Here is a 14353-nt window from a genome sequence, read left to right on the forward strand (position 1 = left end):
CTGAGTTCTAATAGTTTAAGTACTGTACGGCGCCTGTAAGTCAATGCGCTGGGACACGGAAACACGTGTCCCAGCCTATGGTCCCAGCGCATTGTTTGTGTGTGCCTGTGAGCCCCAGCACTGGGCTAAGGAAACGCCTTGCAGCCGGCTGGACTGCAGGGTTTTCCCTGCCTGTTGCAGACACGAAGGTGTGTGCTTCGTGTGTGCATCATGCATGGGGGGCCGTTTAGATAGAGACGCGCGTCATGTGCGCTCCCAACTCAAAAGCTGTAGCGGCGCGCATTTGATGCAACGCGGTTGTTTTTCCGTGCACGTCCGCGGCGCACAGCTGCACGCGGTTGCACGGACCTGCTTCTCCCCCGGTGTTGTGTCCCGGTGCCTTCGGCCTGTGTCTCTCCTAAAGTTTCCCACTGAGCTCTGCCTCGTTTGAAAGGTGAAGGAAGCCCGTGAAAGATGTCGCTTCTGAGATGTAGAATGTGTGTTATAGAAGAGAAACACAGGACCAATGACTTGTATCATGAGAACAGACCTGATGGTCAGCCTCCTTTCATATTTAAAATGAAAATCACAGGGCATGTCTCAGGATACCAGCCAGGAGTGTAAAGCTCCAGCAGCATGATATGTAAATGAAATGATGGGCTATGTCAAGATTTTTAATTTTATATCATACAAAACAAAACACCAAAGATGTGTATAAATAAAAAATGATGTGCACAAGAGAAATAAAAATATAAAATATAAACAACCAGATTATTAAGCAAAAAGGTGAATTTAATTTCGGCCTATTTGAATGTCCGGCCCTCGGGATGTCTGTTGAGAAAAATTCTGGCCCTTCGACAAATATAGTTGCCTACCCCTGATCTACTGTAGATGGTGAGTGAGGTGAGTGCAAGTGAGCGAGTGAGTGCTGCAATCTAGAATCTGAACGCTATATCATGGTTTCCCTCCCCATTTTACACACTGTACCTGTAAAGGTGCTGCTGCTGATACCAGCATGAAGAGCAAGGCCCAAGCCCCACTGCAACCTTTTTTCTTGTTTTTATCCTCACTCGCTAACCATCCTCTTTTATGAATGTGTTTCTCTTTCTTTATTTGGGGTTTATTTGTAGTTCCATAAAAATCACACAGACACCTGTTTTGTCTTTGTTGATATTTTATTGGCAGATTTTGCAACTAATCGGGAAAAGCCATAATGAGATTAAATGTTATTTGAAATTCTTTTTCACACAAGTCAAAGAAATGAAATATAAGAAAATAAAAGTGTAAAAGATGCCATTTAACTATAAGCAAGATATTGACCATAGAATGATACAGTTGTCCTGTTGTCACTTAAGGCCTCCATCGCTTCAGCAGCTGACCTCCACCTGACTGACTGAACAAGTTTGGGTGTTTGTCCCCTGACTCTCCAGCAAGGACCCCGTTTCTTGTGTAGAAGACCTTGGACAGAGAGGGACTCATTGGGGAAGATATGTAGTCCTGACACTGTTGACCACCAAGACTTGGTGCACACTGCACTTTGTAGGAGAAGAAGAAGGTAGCCTACCATGATTTAACATGCAGCTGTCTATCACTGTCCCACTACGCAGATCAAATGAACATTCACCAAGCTTATCACTATTCCAGTAAGTATCCTCATCATAAATACTGAACGTAAGTTTGTTTTTCATGTTGATGCTGATACTTCCAAATTCAAATCTCTCTGGCCATCTAGGATTGTCGTTGTTACTTATGATCATAGTGCGCTTTGTCTGATCACCATATTTGACCTCCACTGAACCATCTGTCTTACCCCACCTATCACCATAGAGACCCCGCGCATAAAGCTTAAATACCTCTAGAGTTGCCAGACCTCTGGCAGCAGGACAGCAGTTTGACTTCATATTCTGATTACTGTTACAGACGCAATCACAAGGATCCCTTGTGCCAGATCGATGCCCAATCTTACAGGTTTCTGAACATTTCTTCAACACAGCATTTTTCATGATGTACTTCTCCACCTCTCTCTTGAGTCCGGCCTGTGCAGGATGACTGTTTGGCAGTATGGTGTGCAGGGGCTTCAAGTTGTATCGGACCACATCAGGGATGGTTTTCAGTGAGTTTAGCCAGTTGTTATACACAGAAGGATCTGATTGGCCTTGAAAGAGGATATCAGTTCCTTCAATGTTTCCACCAATGACCTCTGTGTTACGCTCATTAAACGTGCTGCTGAAACTTTGGTTGTGGTTTAGTTTCTTCTTTTCTTCCTGACAATGCTTGGTCATGGCCTCTACACTGGCTGATTTGGCAAAACTAGCTGAGGCCTCGACTGACAAACAATCTTTCACCTCTGTTGAGGACATTCCGTTCATGGTTGCCTCACAAGTCTTGACAGCAGTGATTGCTTTTATTTCTCCTCCCAGAGACACTTTTAGGATGTAATGTGTACCATAAGTGTCGATTAGATTGCGATACGATGACTCATCTTTTTGTTTATAGGAGGGAAGGGAGTTGACAGCTGTTTGAAAATCATGACTCAGTGGAGGATTTGTTGTCACTCTGTAGCTGTGAAGAGGAGAATTTACATGTTATGGTTCATGTTTTGGTTTTTTTTGGATAGTTTCAGCATGATTGTCACTGTACACTGTAAAACAAAGCACCAGAGTCAAAGAAAGCAAGCAAGCAAGGTTCACTGTCAATATCAAGAAAATGAAAATTTGTTCATACTCACTTATAGAATTTACAGTAGACTGACTGGCGAAAGAAGCTGTAGCGGTCTTTTTTTGACTTTTGCATTCCAAAGGTTGCATCTCTGGAATGGGAACCTCCTAAACCAACACCAACGGTCACACCGGGGTGTACAGGGATGTCAAGGCCGATCTTCCAATCATTGGACACAGATGATGTGGAGTCGTTGACAAGAGTTTCGACAGAATCATATTCAGTTGTGGAGACCTTTAAACTGCACTTGGGGAGGGTTCTCCAGTCCGTCACAGAAACTGGTACCTTCTGTTTTTCCCCATTCATGTAGTTGTTCCTGTAAAGCCTGCAAGTGCCATTTTTGAGCTTCCATGTTTCAGTGTCGAAGACATAGGCACCTTTCCGCTCCATGGTAACGATGTCAAAGCCTTCTCCACCCAGATTGTAACCAGGGACAAAGCGTGCCTTTTCACACTCTTGAGGTGTCCCAATGAAGCTGACTCTTGATGGCAGACACAGAGGACTCCATGCCCAGCACAGGAGCATGAGTTGCCACAGCAGAGCCATCTGTAGCTGTATGGAAGATAAAATTACATGAATTGGGAAAAAGGAAGAAAAAAAAAACACTTATCCTTATCCACACAAAAACGTTTTTTGATAAACACAACTTTTTTTCATCCGGTTTAGGGGGTCCGTACCATAGACTGTAAAAAGAATGGACGTAGCACCCGTGACGTCACCCATTGGTTTGGGGGAGTCTGTTTTGTGCCTCTACTACGGGGGTTTGAACCGCGCCATGTTGGATTTGACTTGCCATATTTGGAAAGGTGCGGCCGTTAGCCGGCCGAGAGCCCGCCCACTGGCCTCGAAGCAGCGGTCTCCGGACCTGTCACTCAACGTTTCCGTGCCCTGATTGGCCAGAACTTTAAACCTAATAATAGTAAAACGGTAGAGTTTAAAAAAAATTCACCCCCCTCAGAGTGTGTGCGGGGGTAGAAACTATCGGTTGAGACCAAAAAAATAAAATGTACCAGGCTGTAAATATGTTTTTTTAAGCTGTAAAATCGGCTATTTTAACATGGGGCTCAATTAGAGTTGCTCCCTTCTGGAGCCAGCCCCCAGCGACAGCCGAGGGGATTGCAGTTTTTTGAACGCGGAAGTGAGCTTCACTTCTCAGACCGACAACTGCCCCCTTGGTCCGTACACATGCGAACATAACGAAAACACCTTAAAACTGAGATTTTTAAAACCTCTGGCCACAGTGAATATTTTTATTCCGTATTTATTTTGAAGTGTGGACAAGATAAACGGATATTTACCAGAGACGTTCTATATGTTACATCATGCTATTTGTTAGGTTACTATAGTAACCAATTTACTATTTCCTTTCTCTCACCTCTCTCGCAACTTTGTTTATAAACAGTTGTGGAAGAAATGGACATGTACAAGATTGTATGTTCCAGCCGTCTGATTGGTCAACCGGGTTATGACACGTTCTACAACAGCGTTTATGCATATTTGTGTGTGGACATAGAAATTATTTAACAGTAAAACCTTTGTGTATAAAAAAAATAACTTTTTCGTGTGGATAGGGCCTTAGTAATGCAGACTTAGAATGTAGAATTTCGGTATAAATTTGACTGCACCAAGGTCAAAGAATGATGATGTGAAATATTATTCTGGTCAAATTATTAATGTCAGATGGGGACACTGAGGTCTTACCGTCCCTTGACTGTTGACAGCCCTCTCTGTTCAGTAATATCTGAGCTATATGTTAATGTTATGTATATTAGTAGGTGGAGTCCTGACTTCCTTTGTTATTTTCACAACCCATTCATAACTTGACAAGTATGAGAACAGGGTGTTGGTGTTTGGCATGACATTCTCACATAATTTTTCAATGCTACTTTAACAAAGTATTTTAAAGCAGAAGTGAGTGATATATTTGTGTTAATATAAGTCTTAAAGCAGATATCAGCTTCACGGCCGTTTCGGCTAATGCTGCGTTCAAGGCAGGCTTTTGAAACCGTAAGTTACAGCTTCAAGTCACAACTACGACTTGGTAGCGTTCCAGGTAACCCGTAGCTCGTGTTTTTACCATCCTGTTGTCTGTGAAAGTTCCCTATAACGGCCACTCGTAACTTCCGACCCGTGAACTCGTACCAGATCGAACTGGTATGACTTCACAGGAAGGAAAAACATAAAGTACGAGTTTCTTTGAACGCACCATGAGTTAGCAGCCCCCGCCCTTGTCAGGCATCAATTGGTCCTCGTGCTACGTCACCACATTCACGCGCATCCCTTGGCTGCACACACAGCCCTTCATGCCGTTCTCTCTCCTCATTGGATAACACTTGTATCCCACAAGGAAAATTTTCTCCTCGGGTTACAGCAGAGCAGAGTGACGGAGAGACTCGTGTTTAGGCTGAAATACTTCATGTAAGTGATTGCTGACGGAAAATAGGACTATTTAGGACTTATATTAACAAAAACATTCCACTGATATCTGCTTTAAATAGTTATATCTTCCGACAGCAATCACTTACATAGAGTGTTTGGACTGAAACACGGGTCTCTCAGTCCCTCTGCTCTGCTCTGAGCCGAAGAGAAAACATTTATCGTATCCTACAGTTTTTATCCAATGAGGAGAGAGAACGGCATGCAGGGCTGTGTGTGCAGCCAAGGAACGCCGTGAATGTGGTGACGTAGCGACGAGGACTGTTATGGTGCGTTCAAGGAAACTCGTATTTTTCCGACCGTGAAGTGGTACCAGTTCGATCTGGTACGAGTTCACCGGTCGGAAGTTACGAGTGGCCGTTATAGTGACTTTCACCGGTAAAACAGGTCGGAAAAACACGAGTGGGTTGCCTGAAACGCTACAAAGTCGTAAGTTGTGACTTGAAGCTGTAATTTACGATTTCAAAAGCCTGCCTGGAACGCAGCATTAGCGAAAACGACCGGATCACTCACTTCTGCTTTAATGTAACATAGCATTTCACTGTACATACATAGGACTTTTTAATATATTAATTTCACACAACCAAACAATTAAACAAATAGCAAAGTTATGCCAAATGCACAATTGACATACATGAATTACACGATACACACATACATAGTTTGCAGTGGTAGCTACTACCCTCAAGCCCCACACAATGTGGTCAATAAATATTGAGCTTTGCGCGGACGTGTCCGGTGGACGTCCGCTTTGGGTCTGCACTGAGTCCACATTGAGTCCACCTCGAATACACGCAAACGTCCGTGTCACTGTCCCATAGTGAGATAACGAAAAAAATAATGTTGTAAGAGCACTTTAGGAAATACTTGAATATTGTTGCTCATCTCAAGGGTCTTTTCATAAATACATTTAAATTTGAATAAAACTATACATCAAATTTCTCAGAACAGCTTGGAGGGTATTGACACGTGCATTTACAAACATTTCACTTTCACTGAGCCATCTAGTTGTCTTCAGAAATATTTTCAAAGTGTGATAGTTGAGGTTCCTGTCACTATGCCCCCAATTGATGATGCGCCCTGGCTACTTGGCCAAGGGGATGTCCCTTTGGCCAAGTGGCAAGTGCGCATGACTCTTACCCAGGAAGTGTGGGTTCAATCCCCACCTGGGCCCTCTTCACCTTGTCACTAAAGCATCATGTAACTTGCAGTCTCTAGATGCTTGCTTTCTTTTAATTTGTCCATAAATATGCGGTGTACAAGGGTGTAAATGCACTTCAAACATAGACACCTTCACAGCCTCATTTTTACTTCCACAATAACTGAGTGCAGGCTTGCCTATCAGCTTTGATACATCTCTTGCACACCAACATTTGATTTAAATCCATATATGCATACATATGAATATGAGTGTTTTCATGTTCAGCCTGTGATGTATGTGCCTCCCACTCTGAAATCCTTTAATATAGGGACCTGCATCAGTCTTTGTAGAAGACCAGCACTGCTCAGACAAAAATCAACCAAATCGTCTATGTACAGGTGGTTCACTTTTCTGTCACCAGTATGTCTACTGCCTTGATATATCATCCATAGAAAAGTTAAAAAAGAACAGGGCACAAAATGCTCGCTTGTCTGCTACCAAATGGGGCTGAGACACTGTAATCCCACTTTCTATGCATTGTTTGCTGAGCATACCAATAAGCCACAATGTATGCAGACACTTTGCTTTCAGTCATTGTAATGATGCAAAACGCATTCACACACCTGCATCAAACAATGCAAAGTCGTGGACAAAATAATTATTGAATATCTGCAAATCTATGTGAACTTGTGCAATGAGTTACACATCTGTAAATATGATTTCTCACAAAATATTTGTCTTCTTTTACACAAACACAAATCGATAACTACAATTGCTTGAATCTGCCCCTGCAAGTCGCAATCACAATCACAATTTGGTTAGAGAACCTAAAGATAGTGAACCATCTATGCAACTCACCAGTTCTTGCTGCCCCCAACTTCAGTGTCCCTTTCAAACTTAAGGCTGATGCTGGTGGCACAGGTGTTGCAGGGGCTGTGTTGCTTCACAAAGACACTGCAGTCATTGATCATTCTGTGTGCTACTTTACCACAACGTTTTCACAGAAACAGAAAAACCACGGCCTGGTGTTGTTTACACAGACCACGATCCTGTGGTAGTCCTGTGTTGTACGTGAACAGCAAATGTGTTGGGCTAGTATGGTTCAAAACTACAACCTTGAACATTCGCCTATATATATATAGCCCAGATGGCCAATGCTGATGGGTGGATGGCCCTTGAGCGAAGTTCGAATTTGTGCCGCGGGCCCGCAGCAATGGGAACTCGGCCACGGCACAAGCCACAGACACTCAGAGCATGGCGTCGGTCATAGGTAAAAACAACAATGTGCATCCCAACCTACAGCTATTTAACAGACAATTCAGCTCCTCCCACTCTATACCATTTTATGACTCCCCTGGTTGTCATGAGAATTTTCTTTAAACACAATAATGATTTTTATTTGTTAGTGGAAGCTTGGTCATTGTAATACGTGTAATAGTGCCTCTGTTCCTGGCTTTAGTAACTCATAATCATAACCATAGTCATTATCTCATTTAAGACACTCTATAAAAACTAATACCTGAATGTATTTAAATTGGTTAATATTCTTTAAAAACTTGGGCAATCACCTGAAATGACAGCCTACACATGCTGATACATTATGAATATACACTTCAGATTTTCTTGTAGTTCCATTAAATCACACAGACACCTGTTTTGTCTTTGTTGATGCTTTATTGGCAGATTTTGCAACTAAACAGGAAAAGCCATAATGAGATTAAATGTCATTTGAAATTCTTTTTCACACAAGTCAAAGAAATGAAATATAAGAAAATAAAAGTGTAAAAGATGCCATTTAACTATAAGCAAGATATTGACCATAGAATGATACAGTTGTCCTGTTGTCACCTAAGGCCTCCATCACTTCAGCAGCTGACCTCCACCTGACTGACTGAACAAGTTTGGGTGTTTGTCCCCTGACTCTCCAGCAAGGACCCCGTTTCTTGTGTAGAAGACCTTGGACAGAGAGGGACTCATTGGGGAAGATATGTAGTCCTGACACTGTTGACCACCAAGACTTGGTGCACACTGCACTTTGTAGGAGAAGAAGAAGGTACCATGATTTAACATGCAGCTGTCTATCACTGTCCCACTACGCAGATCAAATGAGCACCTACCAAGCAGATCACTATTCCAGTAAGTATCCTCATCATAAATACTGAACGTAAGTTTGTTTTTCATGTTGATGCTGATACTTCCAAATTCAAATCTCTCTGGCCATCTAGGATTGTCGTTGTTACTTATGATCATAGTGCGCTTTGTCTGATCACCATATTTGACCTCCACTGAACCATCTGTCTTACCCCACCTATCACCATAGAGACCCCGCGCATAAAGCTTAAATACCTCTAGAGTTGCCAGACCTCTGGCAGCAGGACAGCAGTTTGACTTCATATTCTGATTACTGTTACAGACGCAATCACAAGGATCCCTTGTGCCAGATCGATGCCCAATCTTACAGGTTTCTGAACATTTCTTCAACACAGCATTTTTCTTGATGTACTTCTCCACCTCTCTCTTGAGTCCGGCCTGTGCAGGATGACCGTTTGGCAGTATGGTGTGCAGGGGCTTCAAGTTGTATCGGACCACATCAGGGATGGTTTTCAGTGAGTTTAGCCAGTTGTTATACACAGAAGGATCTGATTGGCCTTGAAAGAGGATATCAGTTCCTTCAATGTTTCCACCAATGACCTCTGTGTTACGCTCATTAAACGTGCTGCTGAAACTTTGGTTGTGGTTTAGTTTCTTCTTTTTTTCCTGACAATGCTTGGTCATGGCCTCTACACTGGCTGATTTGGCAAAACTAGCTGAGGCCTCGACTGACAAACAATCTTTCACCTCTGTTGAGGACATTCCGTTCATGGTTGCCTCACAAGTCTTGACAGCAGTGATTGCTTTTATTTCTCCTCCCAGAGACACTTTTAGGATGTAATGTGTACCATAAGTGTCGATTAGATCGCGATACGATGACTCATCTTTTTGTTTATAGGAGGGAAGGGAGTTGACAGCTGTTTGAAAATCATGACTCAGTGGAGGATTTGTTGTCACTCTGTAGCTGTGAAGAGGAGAATTTACATGTTATGGTTCATGTTTTGTTTTTTTTTGGATAGTTTCAGCATGATTGTCACTGTACACTGTAAAACAAAGCACCAGAGTCAAAGAAAGCAACCAAGCAAGGTTCACTGTCAATATCAAGAAAATGAAAATTTGTTCACATACTCACTTATAGAATTTACAGTAGACTGACTGGCGAAAGAAGCTGTAGCGGTCTTTTTTTGACTTTTGCATTCCAAAGGTTGCATCTCTGGAGTGGGAACCTCCTAACCCAACACCAACGGTCACACTGGGGTCTACAGGGACTTCAAGGCCGATCTTCCAATCATTGGACACAGATGATGTGGAGTCGTTGACAAGAGTTTCGACAGAATCATATTCAGTTGTGGAGACCTTTAAACTGCACTTGGGGAGGGTTCTCCAGTCCGTCACAGAAACTGGTACCTTCTGTTTTTCCCCATTCATGTAGTTGTTCCTGTACAGCCTGCAAGTGCCATTTTTGAGCTTCCATGTTTCAGTGTCGATGACATAGGCACCTTTCCGCTCCATGGTAACGATGTCAAAGCCTTCTCCACCCAGATTGTAACCAGGGACAAAGCGTGCCTTTTCACACTCTTGAGGTGTCCCAATGAAGCTGACTCTTGATGGCAGACACAGAGGACTCCATGCCCAGCACAGGAGCATGAGTTGCCACAGCAGAGCCATCTGTAGCTGTATGGAAGATAAAATTACATGAATTGGGAAAAAGGAAGAAAAAAAAAACACTTATCCTTATCCACACAAAAACGTTTTTTGATAAACACAACTTTTTTTCATCCGGTTTAGGGGGTCCGTACCATAGACTGTAAAAAGAATGGACGTAGCACCCGTGACGTCACCCATTGGTTTGGGGGAGTCTGTTTTGTGCCTCTACTACGGGGGTTTGAGCTGCGCCATGTTGGATTTGACTTGCCATATTTGGAGAGGTGCGGCCGTTAGCCGGCCGAGAGCCCGCCCACTGGCCTCGAAGCAGCGGTCTCCGGACCTGTCACTCAACGTTTCCGTGCCCTGATTGGCCAGAACTTTAAACCTAATAATAGTAAAACGGTAGAGTTTAAAAAAAATTCACCCCCCTCAGAGTGTGTGCGGGGGTAGAAACTATCGGTTGAGACCAAAAAAATAAAATGTACCAGGCTGTAAATATGTTTTTTTAAGCTGTAAAATCGGCTATTTTAACATGGGGCTCAATTAGAGTTGCTCCCTTCTGGAGCCAGCCCCCAGTGACAGCCGAGGGGATTGCAGTTTTTTGAACGCGGAAGTGAGCTTCACTTCTCAGACCGACAACTGCCCCCTTGGTCCGTACACATGCGAACATAACGAAAACACCTTAAAACTGAGATTTTTAAAACCTCTGGCCACAGTGAATATTTTTATTCCGTATTTATTTTGAAGTGTGGACAAGATAAACGGATATTTACCAGAGACGTTCTATATGTTACATCATGCTATTTGTTAGGTTACTATAGTAACCAATTTACTATTTCCTTTCTCTCACCTCTCTCGCCACTTTGTTTATAAACAGTTGTGGAAGAAATGGACATGTACAAGATTGTATGTTCCAGCCGTCTGATTGGTCAACCGGGTTATGACACGTTCTACAACAGCGTTTATGCATATTTGTGTGTGGACATAGAAATATTTAACAGTAAAACCTTTGTGTATAAAAAAAATAACTTTTTCGTGTGGATAGGGCCTTAGTAATGCAGACTTAGAATGTAGAATTTCGGTATAAATTGGACTGCACCAAGGTCAAAGAATGATGATGTGAAATATTATTCTGGTCAAATTATTAATGTCAGATGGGGACACTGAGGTCTTACCGTCCCTTGACTGTTGACAGCCCTCTCTGTTCAGTAATATCTGAGCTATATGTTAATGTTATGTATATTAGTTGGTGGAGTCCTGACTTCCTTTGTTATTTTCACAACCCATTCATAACTTGACAAGTATGAGAACAGGGTGTTGGTGTTTGGCATGACATTCTCACATAATTTTTCAATGCTACTTTAACAAAGTATTTTAATGTAACATAGCATTTCACTGTACATACATAGGACTTTTTAATATATTAATTTCACACAACCAAACAATTAAACAAATAGCAAAGTTATGCCAAATGCACGATTGACATACATGAATTACACGATACACACATACATAGTTTGCAGTGGTAGCTACTACCCTCAAGCCCCACACAATGTGGTCAATAAATATTGAGCTTTGCGCGGACGTGTCCGGTGGACGTCCGCTTTGGGTCTGCACTGAGTCCACATTGAGTCCACCTCGAATACACGCAAACGTCCGTGTCACTGTCCCATAGTGAGATACCGAAAAAAATAATGTTGTAAGAGCACTTTAGGAAATACTTGAATATTGTTGCTCATCTCAAGGGTCTTTTCATAAATAAATTTAAATTTGAATAAAACTATACATCAAATTTCTCAGAACAGCTTGGAGGGTATTGACACGTGCATTTACAAACATTTCACTTTCACTGAGCCATCTAGTTGTCTTCAGAAATATTTTCAAAGTGTGACAGTTGAGGTTCCTGTCACTATGCCCCTAATTGATGATGCGCCCTGGCTACTTGGCTAAGGCGATGTCCCTTTGGCCAAGTGGCAAGTGTGCATGACTCTCACCCGGGAAGTGTGGGTTCAATCCCCACCTGGGCCCTCTTCACCTTGTCACTAAAGCATCATGTAACTTGCAGTCTGTAGATGCTTGCTTTCTTTTAATTTGTCCATAAATATGCGGTGTACAAGGGTGTAAATGCTCTTCAAACATAGACACCTTCACAGCCTCATTTTTACTTCCACAATAACTGAGTGCAGGCTTGCCTATCAGCTTTGATACATCTCTTGCACACCAACATTTGATTTAAATCCATCAGATTAGGGATGTCTGCCGTACATATCCACGAAAAGTATACATTCACACATTACATATGAATATGAGTGTTTTCATGTTCAGCCTGTGATGTATGTGCCTCCCACTCTGAAATCCTTTAATATAGGGACCTGCATCAGTCTTTGTAGAAGACCAGCACTGCTCAGACAAAAATCAACCAAATCGTCTATGTACAGGTGGTTCACTTTTCTGTCACCAGTATGTCTACTGCCTTGATATATCATCCATAGAAAAGTTAAAAAAGAACAGGGCACAAAATGCTCGCTTGTCTGCTACCAAATGGGGCTGAGACACTGTAATCCCACTTTCTATGCATTGTTTGCTGAGCATACCAATAAGCCACAATGTATGCAGACACTTTGCTTTCAGTCATTGTAATGATGCAAAACGCATTCACACACCTGCATCAAACAATGCAAAGTCGTGGACAAAATAATTATTGAATATCTGCAAATCTATGTGAACTTGTGCAATGAGTTACACATCTGTAAATATGATTTCTCACAAAATATTTGTCTTCTTTTACACAAACACAAATCGATAACTACAATTGCTTGAATCTGCCCCTGCAAGTCGCAATCACAATCACAATTTGGTTAGAGAACCTAAAGATAGTGAACCATCTATGCAACTCACCAGTTCTTGCTGCCCCCAACTTCAGTGTCCCTTTCAAACTTAAGGCTGATGCTGGTGGCACAGGTGTTGCAGGGGCTGTGTTGCTTCACAAAGACACTGCAGTCATTGATCATTCTGTGTGCTACTTTACCACAACGTTTTCACAGAAACAGAAAAACCACGGCCTGGTGTTGTTTACACAGACCACGATCCTGTGGTAGTCCTGTGTTGTACGTGAACAGCAAATGTGTTGGGCTAGTATGGTTCAAAACTACAACCTTGAACATTTGCCTTAAGAAAGGCCAGAAAAATATTGTAGCTGTGTGAATGTGAGCAAGTTTGAGGTTGTTTGTCTCAAAATTTTAGCCATGTGTTGGACTGGCGATTTGTCCAGGGGTGTCCCCACCCTCACCCTGTCTGACCCTATAAGGACTATAGCCCAGATGGCCAATGCTGATGGGTGGATGGCCTTTGAGCGAAGTTCGAATTTGTGCCGCGGGCCCGCAGCAATGGGAACTCGGCCACGGCACAAGCCACAGACACTCAGAGCATGGCGTCGGTCATAGGTAAAAACAACAATGTGCATCCCAACCTACAGCTATTTAACAGACAATTCAGCTCCTCCCACTCTATACCATTTTATGACTCCCCTGGTTGTCATGAGAATTTTCTTTAAACACAATTCAATCAGACAACTCTGGAATGAGAAGAAATCATTTATTGAGCATAAGCATAGCAAGCTGAAGCACAGCATGGATAGCATATTCTTGAGCATGGTTGCAGCAGGTTTGGCGTCAGGCTCTGACTCATATTCGTTCCCTGAATGATCTGCCTTGCCAGACATTTACAGGGAATGAAGCTGACCCCCCACAAGGGATCGAGAGACAGAGCCCACAGGTGGATGCTGGGGAGGTGGTGGGTTTGCAAAACCTCATGGGCAGCAGGGCAGCAGAAGCAGCAGCAGCGAAAGCAGAGCAGCGGCGTAGCAGCAGAAGCATAGCCAGGAGCGAGCAGGTGAGCTGGGAGATTTAAATAGCCCGCCCTATCTGGGCGAGGAGAGCATGTGACTGATCAGCTGATCAGGATGGGCGCGGCTTGAGTCGTCTGCCTGAACTAGCTTTGCAGGCTTCGCATCATTAATGATTTTTATTTGTTAGTGGAAGCTTGGTCATTGTAATAAGTGTAATAGTGCCTCTGTTCCTGGCTTTAGTAACTCATAATCATAACCATAGTCATTTAAGACACTCTATAAAAACTAATACCTGAATGTATTTAAATTGGTTAATATTCTTTAAAAACTTGGGCAATCACCTGAAATGACAGCCTACACATGCTGATACATTATGAATATACACCTCAGATTTCCTTGTAGTTCCATTAAATAACACAGACACCTGTTTTGTCTTTGTTGATGCTTTATTGGCAGATTTTGCAACTAAACAGGAAAAGCCATAATGAGATTAA

General features: G+C 42.6%; 1 protein-coding gene and 1 pseudogene across 2 annotated transcripts; both read right to left on the reverse strand.

The window, feature by feature from the left end:
• Positions 1-1329: 1329 nt before the first annotated feature.
• Positions 1330-3243, reverse strand: LOC310992173 (perforin-1-like; annotated as a pseudogene). Its single transcript has 2 exons — positions 2708-3243; positions 1330-2541 (listed from the first exon to the last, which is right to left on the reverse strand). The product of its transcript is annotated as a perforin-1-like (transcript).
• Positions 3244-8134: 4891 nt separating this feature from the next.
• Positions 8135-10033, reverse strand: LOC310992181 (perforin-1-like; the record flags this gene model as incomplete). Its single annotated transcript, XM_083980193.1, has 2 exons — positions 8135-9329; positions 9498-10033. 2 exons carry the CDS (start codon positions 10031-10033, stop codon positions 8135-8137), a joined length of 1731 nt encoding a protein of 576 aa, XP_083836319.1.
• Between the last annotated feature and the right edge of the window lie 4320 nt (positions 10034-14353).

Source organism: Trachurus trachurus (genome assembly GCF_905171665.1).
Source record: "Trachurus trachurus genome assembly, chromosome: 1".
In the NCBI taxonomy this organism is placed as follows: domain Eukaryota; kingdom Metazoa; phylum Chordata; class Actinopteri; order Carangiformes; family Carangidae; genus Trachurus; species Trachurus trachurus.